General features: G+C 34.6%; 1 protein-coding gene across 1 annotated transcript in view; it reads right to left on the minus strand.

The window, feature by feature from the left end:
* Positions 1-4,002: 4,002 nt before the first annotated feature.
* Positions 4,003-8,111, minus strand: part of LOC103679221 (zinc finger X-chromosomal protein) — a 22,251-nt gene continuing 18,142 nt past the window's right edge. Inside the window, exon 7 of the mRNA XM_008708729.2 lies at positions 4,003-7,741. Within this exon, the coding sequence (XP_008706951.1) occupies positions 6,558-7,741 (1,184 nt within the window). The 3' untranslated portion in view covers positions 4,003-6,557. The remainder of the gene's footprint in view (positions 7,742-8,111) is intronic.

Genomic DNA, 8,111 nt, shown 5'->3' on the forward strand with positions numbered 1-8,111 from the left:
TGATTATATGCCTGACTCTTGATTTCAGATCAGGCCTTGATTAAAAGGTCATGAGTTGAAGCCCCTCGCTGGGCTTCATGCTCAGCAGGAGTCTGCTTGAGATTGTCTGCCTCTTCCTCTGCCCCCCCCATTGCTCACCCATACTCTCTTTCTCTCTCTTGCTCTCTCTCACATAAATAAATCTAAACAAACAAACAAACAAAAAAAACCCCAAAAAAACCATCAAACTACCGGTGGGTCAAGGGGAAAAAAAAATCACAAGTGAAATTAGGAAAAAACCTTGAGTGAAATGGAAATAAATATAAGAAAGAAAAATTACAGAAGCAGTAAAAACAGTTCTCAGAGGGGAATTTCAGACATTAAAGGACAAGAAAATTTCAAAAAGTAACCATTTAAACCTTAAATACATAAAGTAGAGCAATCTTGGGGAGCCTGCTTCTCCCTCTGCCTGCCGCTTCCCCTGCTTGTGTGTGCTCGCTCTTTGTCAAATAAATAAAATCTTCAAAAAAAAAAAAAAATAAAATAAAGATTTATTTGAGAGAGAAAGAGAATACGAGCAGAGGGGAGGGGAGTGACAAAGGGAAAGGGAGAGGGAGAAGCAGATTCCCCATTAAGCAGGGAACCCGACTCAGACTTGACCCCAACTTGGACTTGACCCCAGGATTCTGAGATCAAGACCTGAGCCAAATGAAGGCAGAAACTTAACTGAATGAGCCACCCAGGTGCCCCAAGAAAGGTAAATTTTATTTATTTATTTCTAAAGATTTTATTTATTTATTTGACAGAGCACAAGCCAGGGAAGCAGCAGGCAGAGGGAGAAGCAAGATCCCCACTGAGCAGGGAGTTTAATGTGGGGCTCAATCCCAGGACCCCGAGATCATGACGTGAGCTGAAGGCAGATGCTTAACTGACTGAGCCACCCAGGAGCCCGTAGAGCAATCTTTCATAAATTAACTATTTAAACTGTAAAGTACTATGAAAAGTAGAGCAACAAAACACAAACCAACAGGGGCGCCTGGGTGGCACAGCGGTTAAGTGTCTGCCTTCAGCTCAGGGCGTGATCCCGGCATTATGGGATCGAGCCCCGCATCAGGCTCCTCTGCTGGGAGCCTGCTTCTTCCTCTCCCACTCCCCCTGCTTGTGTTCCCTCTCTCGCTGGCTGTCTCTGTCTCTGTCAAATAAATAAAATCTTTGAAACAAAACAAAACAAAACACAAACCAACAAAGAAAAAAAAAAGATTAGTGCAAGATAAATGAAATAGAGAACAGAAAGAGAATTAATAAACCAAAAGTTGATGCTTTGACAAAACTGATAAAATACTAGCTAGATTAAAAAAAAAAAGTCAGAAAACTAGGTAGAAAAAAGTGATATTATTTAAATCAACAATGAAGTTAGGGATATTACTACTAAACTTAAGTAAGAAAAAAAATGTTAACCATGAATAATTCAAAACCAGCAATTTGGATATGGTAGATGAACACATTTTTAGAAATGCACAAAATACTAAATCATGAAGAACATTTGCATACCTGTCACAAGTATAAGACAGTTAATTCATCATACACAAAAAGCTCCCAACAAAAAGCTCAGAATATAAGATGGATTTGGGGTACCCAGGTGGCTCAGCCTGTTAAGCGTCTGCGTTAGGTTCAGGTCATGATCCCAGGGCCCTGAGATTGAACTCCACATGGAGCTTCCTGCTCAGTGGGGAGTCTGCTTCTCCCTCTGCTGCTCCCCCTGCTTGTGCTGTCAAATAAAACCTTAGAAAAATTTAAAAAATGACTTCATTAAACATTAAGAATTAACACTGATCACTTAAGTCTTCTGAACACAGAATACTTCCTAACTCTTCTATGAAGCAGCATTATCTGACACCAAAGCCAGAGAAAGACATTACAGACTAATTACAGAAAATTACAGACTAATATTCCTAATGAAAATTGATAAAGTATCCTTAATAAAATATTAGCAAACTTAATGAAGTTGCATAAAGGATTATATACCATATGATATATATATCGAACGGTACATATACATGGGTTACAAAGGATGATGCATAAGCAATCCTTGTAATATACCAAATTAATAAGATAAATGACAAAACATCCTCATCTCTACTGATTTAGAAAAACACCAGACATAATTCAATACCCTTTTATGCTCAAAACAACAAACCAAGAATAGAATAAATTACCTCAACATAATAAAGGATATATATATGAAAAGTGTATTGCTAACTTCGTACTTAATGGGGAAAACTTGAAAAGTAAAATCGGGATCAAATAGAGATGATAAGTGAATAAGCCAATTACACACAAAACCACATATTGTACAATTCTAGTTATGAGATAAAGTTAAGTCCTGATTCTACAAAAAGTAGAGAGGTGGTTACCAGGGAACTGATGGGAGCAAGGAAAGGAGACTTTAACAAGTACATAATTTCAGAATTTGCAAGATAAAACAGTTAGGGAGATCTGTTTCATAAAATAGCAGTATGGATATACTTAATCTAGTATAGTTAAAAGTGGTTAAGATGGTAAGTTTTGTATTTTTTTAACTACAATAAAACAAAAGATTGCTGAGTCCAATGCAATTTTCATGTAATAGGTATAGACTGCACCCAAGATCTTACACTTTTAACCAATGGTGGCACCCCTTGGTTCACAGTTTAAAAGTCAATGTTGTGAAATATTACACCTTTAAGATACTGACTGGTCATAATGCTTTTCCTTATACAAACCACAGAATTTGTGGGGAACAGAGGAAATTATAAAATTGAGATTCCAGAGAATAGGGCAGTAAACTATTGGACTAGTTGGGGGCATAGGCTGGGTTAGTTTTTTTAAGTGCTTTAGCATAGCTATTTAGTTGCTGTGGTCTTGTCTTACTTATAACTGGCCAGTAACATTTACATTCTCTTAACATTTAAGTCAGATTTTTAGTTTTTGCTTTTTGAACTATTAAGCAAACACACATTCCTCTGCTAGTGTCCGCTAGTGTTTAAGGACTGAAGAATCTTTAAATCAAAGATATCTTGGAAGTAAACAAGTTATGGTTGCACAACATTGTCAGTATACTAAAGACTACTAACTATATACTTTAACATAGCTTTAACATATGTTCTGAGACTTTTATCTCAATAAAAACCAAATGTTCCGATCTTTTTAAAAAAATTTCTACTGTAGACTGAATGTTTAAGTCCCCCTAAACTTATGTTGAAACCTAATCCCAGTGTGATATTAGGAGGTGGGGCCTTTGAGATAAAAGAGATCTTAAAGACATCTCTTGCTCCTCCTACCATATGAAGAAACGGTAAGATAGCCATCTATAAACTAGGAAGTGAGCCATCACCAGACACTGAATCTGTCTGCGTCCTGATCTTGTTCCAGCCTCCATAGCTGTGAGAAATAAATTCCTGTTGTTCATAAGCCATTCAGTCTGTGATATTTTTTTATAGCAGTGCAAATGAAATAAGACAACTCCTCATACCTTTTACACAGCTTCAGATTTTTATGACAATAACCCAACTAAAAAGGGCGTCAGTGTTCACTAGAGCCCTCTAAACTAGGCACAAAAGACAACTGAAGGGCAGGTCTTTTTCTATAGAAATAATCATCACTAATTGCTATCAAATTATACTAAAATGAACTTTAAATGCTCTAAACATGACTTCATGAATGGATTTTGTTAAGACCTCAGAGGAAACGAAGATGCTAAAACAAAACTTTTACGGAAATAAAAGAAAAAAAATGAGTTTCAGGCATATACTGATCAAAGAACTCACCAATTAGCTCTACGATTCTAAAATACTTACTAGTAAACTCAGGATTGATTAACATCTGCATCCAAGTCACAAAATCAAAAGCAATTATGTGCATTTTGCATTCCATTTATAAGAAATAGAGAAATAAAAATAGCACAGCTTTATTTTTATTAGATTTAACACTTTTATGAAAAAATGTTACCTTAATACCAATATCAAAGAGACTAAACACCGATTAACAAGAAAATATTGATTTTTATTTTTGCATGTTATTCTCAAGTACACATTTACAATAGTGTCACACTTTTCTATATGAATTTCTTATTAAGTATTTTACTTTATGTATTTTACAATGTGTACAGAGGAAAAGACATATAATATTTAATAGACTATTTCAACAAAACAATAACTTATGTTCTTGTAAAAACCTGTACCTCTTTAAAACATTAAACAAAAACATCCAAACTTGTTTATTAGCTTTGCTAATCAAATTGTTTTAAGAACTAAAACAGGCTGCAACTAGTATCAGTACATAACAGTAAGTACAATTTCATGTTTTCTTTATAATGACAACAAATGTTTTATCATACTCACTTGACTAAACCCTTAATTACCTTTTAAAGGTTTCAATATTGTGCTTAAAAAACAAAACAAAACAATTGTGTAAGACTCCAGACTATGAAAGAAATATAAAGTATGTAAAGTGTTGTGTTCTTTATCTTTCAGTTTCTTTTTAAAATATAATTAAATAGCTATTTATCTGTATTAATTTTACAGAATGTTTTAAAATTCTTAAATGTAAACTTTTATTTAAACATTTCCTTTTATATTACTCCAGGGAAAAACCAAATGCAAGGAAAATTGAAAAGATTCTCACACAAAAAATAAAATATTTAAGAATAGGACAATGGATACTAAAAATGGGATGAAACATATATGGGAGTCAAGAAGGCTTATGAGGTTCCAAATCCATCCTGTTGCTTGGTTGGCATTAGGTTTAAATTCTTATGTGCCTATAGCACTTGATTTAAAAAGATTAAGTTAATCCAGCCTTCAAAACCCCCAATATTTAGATTCCTAACCCTATAAATATAACTTCTGAATATATTAGTGGCACAGAGGAAAGGCAGAAGGCAAAATGTTACAGTAAGAGTAGAAGGAAGCACCATAATGAAGTTGCAAGGGAGTTATCAACTGGGAAGAGAAATTTCTATTCTTGTATTATGTGCCAGTAGGTATGTGCCAATGCCCAATTTAAGTAAACAAAAAGTGTTTCCTAATTTTAAAAATTCGTATTAACACAAACCAAATTCTAATTAACTGTTTAAATTCATTTTATATCTATTTATGACTGCTTAAAATATGCCAACTCTCAAAAAAAAAAACAACTATGAAAGACTTGGAAATTTTCCAAATGAAGTCTCATGTTTTCATTACATACTTTAAACATATATTCTAATCAAAGCTAACTTGAATGTTACATCTTTTTCAAGTTTGCTAACTAAGAAATTAAAAAACAGGCTGAACTTGCCAATTTTAATTAGCACCCATCCTCTGCAGCCATTCATCTTCTTAATCCTCTTTACTTTGTGAGAAGACATTTCCTTTACATGCTTCTCAGTGACTACTGAGAGATTTATGGTTATTCATTAGCTTTTCAGAAAAAATTTAAGGTATATAAAAATACTCTATCTAGAAATATCTTAACCTGTCTTTTCCAACTATCAAAGATATTTAAGGAAAATACCATCACTCTTTAAAAATACCACTGTCCTTATTTTCCAATTTCCCCCTCAAGTTTAATTTAATCTCTCTGAATACCAAGCTTGCTAAATGTTCTTTCATATATCTCTGGATCTTTCATTTTATTGTATATTTAATACTTTTCAATATAGACTTAAATTTGGGATTCTGTGTGTACGTATATAAAACAAGTAACACATAGGCACATATAAAATCTGGGTACACTTACAGATCCAGTTGCAAAACAGCCTATGAGCCACCATTTATCTGTAATATTCCAAAACTCAGTTCACAGTTAAGTTTTGTCTGTAGAACACAAGTATTTCAAAACAAAACTATATAGACAGAAGAATAACAAAAGAAAATAAACAAACCCTTTCAGTAACTTCCTAAAAGTGTGCTATGCTGACAAAAGATGTAGTATACAGAAAGTCACAAGAAAGCATAGTTTGTCTGTTGAATAAAATGAAAAGTAAACACAAACCCAGCAAATGTTCTATATCTAGCAATGCTAGAGATGCAAGTGGAAAAGTTTCATTGTCACGTGGTCTGAATATATTAAGCAAGACAAAGAAATTACTTTCATGTAATGATTAGACCCAACAGTAAAATCTGTTTACTATCAGATGTTCCTATTTAATGTGAAAGATCTTTAAGGGAAAAATGAGTCAAAGTAATTACTTTTAGAGTTACCAATCCTATGTTGTTTTTTTTTTATCTTTAAGTGGTCTTAGAAGAATACCATCAATGTGAATAAAGTAAATACTTAAATAATAGTAAAACTTCTAAGACTGAAAAATTCAGTATAGAATCAGGGATTCATTTTTAATAGCAACTCAATTGTTGCTAGTTTTTGCAACTGAACAAACTGAATAGGATCCAGAACACTCTATTTAGTAAAATGTAAAGAAAAGCTGACTACAAGCAGTAATTCTATTTGTACACAGCATAAATCAATATACAGTATTGCATGTGAACGAGACTGATTGGCTTTAAAATGAGATTGCTGCTTTAAGGCCAACATCTCTACAAATGTCCGTAGAAGTATCGTCAGGGCAGGCCAACTTCTTTATGATGTCGCATTATGTGCTGGTTCTTTTCCGAAGGTCTCCGGAAGCCTTTCTTGCAGTACTCACACCGGTGAGGATAGTCTTTCGTATGAATGGAGATAACGTGCCGTTTAAAGCCTGAGGCATCTGTAGTGCTATACTCACAGTACTCACACTGATACACCTTCCTGCCACTGTGTGTCTTCATATGCTTTTTAAGCTCATTCTGTTGCCTAAATCCCTTTCTACACCTCTTACACCTAAATGGAAGATCTTTTGTGTGAACTGAGAGAATATGGCGACTTAGAACAAATGGATCTGCAATCTTAAAGTCACAATGTCTACACTGGTGCATTTTTTTACCCTTGTGGGCAGCCACGTGTTTCTTGAGTTCGGAAGGCCTGTGAAAGCCTTTATCACACATGTCACACTTATGGGGGTAGTCCTTCGTGTGAACTGAAATTATATGTCGTTTCAAATCGCTTGAGTTCGAGCTCTTGTGGTCGCAGTGCAAACACTGGTGTGTTTTGCTTTCTTGGTGGATAAGAGCATGTTGCTGCACCTCTTTGGTATCTGAGAAAGTCAGAAGACAGATGTCACACTTGAATGGCATCTCTTTACTATGCTTAGTTTTTACATGTGTTTTCAAGTTAGAAGAGTCTGCAGACCTATATTCGCAGTACTGGCACTGGTACGGCTTCTCGCCGGTATGGATGCGCATGTGCTTTTTGAGCTCTGACGGGTGACGAAAACCTTTACCGCACTCCACACAAATATGAGGAAAGTTCTTGCTGTGGACCGCCAAAAGGTGGCGATTCAACAACCCTTGTTCAGCTGTCTCGTATTCACAGAATTTACACTTGTGCATTTTGTTGGCTCCTTTTTCCTTATGCACCATTTTGTGAGTAAACAGAGCCCCAGCATGAGAGAAATGCTTCCCACACTCATCGCATTCGATGGCCTTCTCTGCCTTGCTGGTCAGCTTGTGGCTCTCCAGGTGGTTGTGTAAACTTATCTTCTTGTTGGTAGTGTAATCACAGTCAGTACAGCGGTACTTCTTCTTAGTAAGGTGTTCAGGATGGTTTTTCATGTGCCTTTTCAGAAAACCTCTGGACTTAAATTTTTTCCCACAAATCATGCAAGGATAGACAGTCAAGGGATGTCCATCAGGGCCAATAATTATTGCTACGAAAGGAAAAGAAACAAGCATGAGTGATCAAACCACGTTCCGTTTTGGTTTCTTCAACCACTTAAAGTGTACATTCTGAATATTATTGGACAAGTACACGTAAAAGTTAATATTCTTTCCATTGTTTTTCAACAAAAGAGATAATAGCAAAATGTAGTGATGAAGAGAATCTTGTCCAGAAACTTCACTCAATGTAACCACCAATCTCACTCCCAGTTTAAAACAAATATCCATATTTAAATATATATTTAAATAAGTATTTATAAATAAATAAAAATATAAATAAATATTTATTTAAATAAATATATCTAAAATAAAATAAAAAGCCATATATATTTGTGTATCCATAGAAAATGATACATAAAA

The sequence above is a fragment of the Ursus maritimus genome, assembly GCF_017311325.1.
Source record: "Ursus maritimus isolate PB19 chromosome Y unlocalized genomic scaffold, ASM1731132v1 scaffold_Y3, whole genome shotgun sequence".
Classification (NCBI taxonomy): domain Eukaryota; kingdom Metazoa; phylum Chordata; class Mammalia; order Carnivora; family Ursidae; genus Ursus; species Ursus maritimus.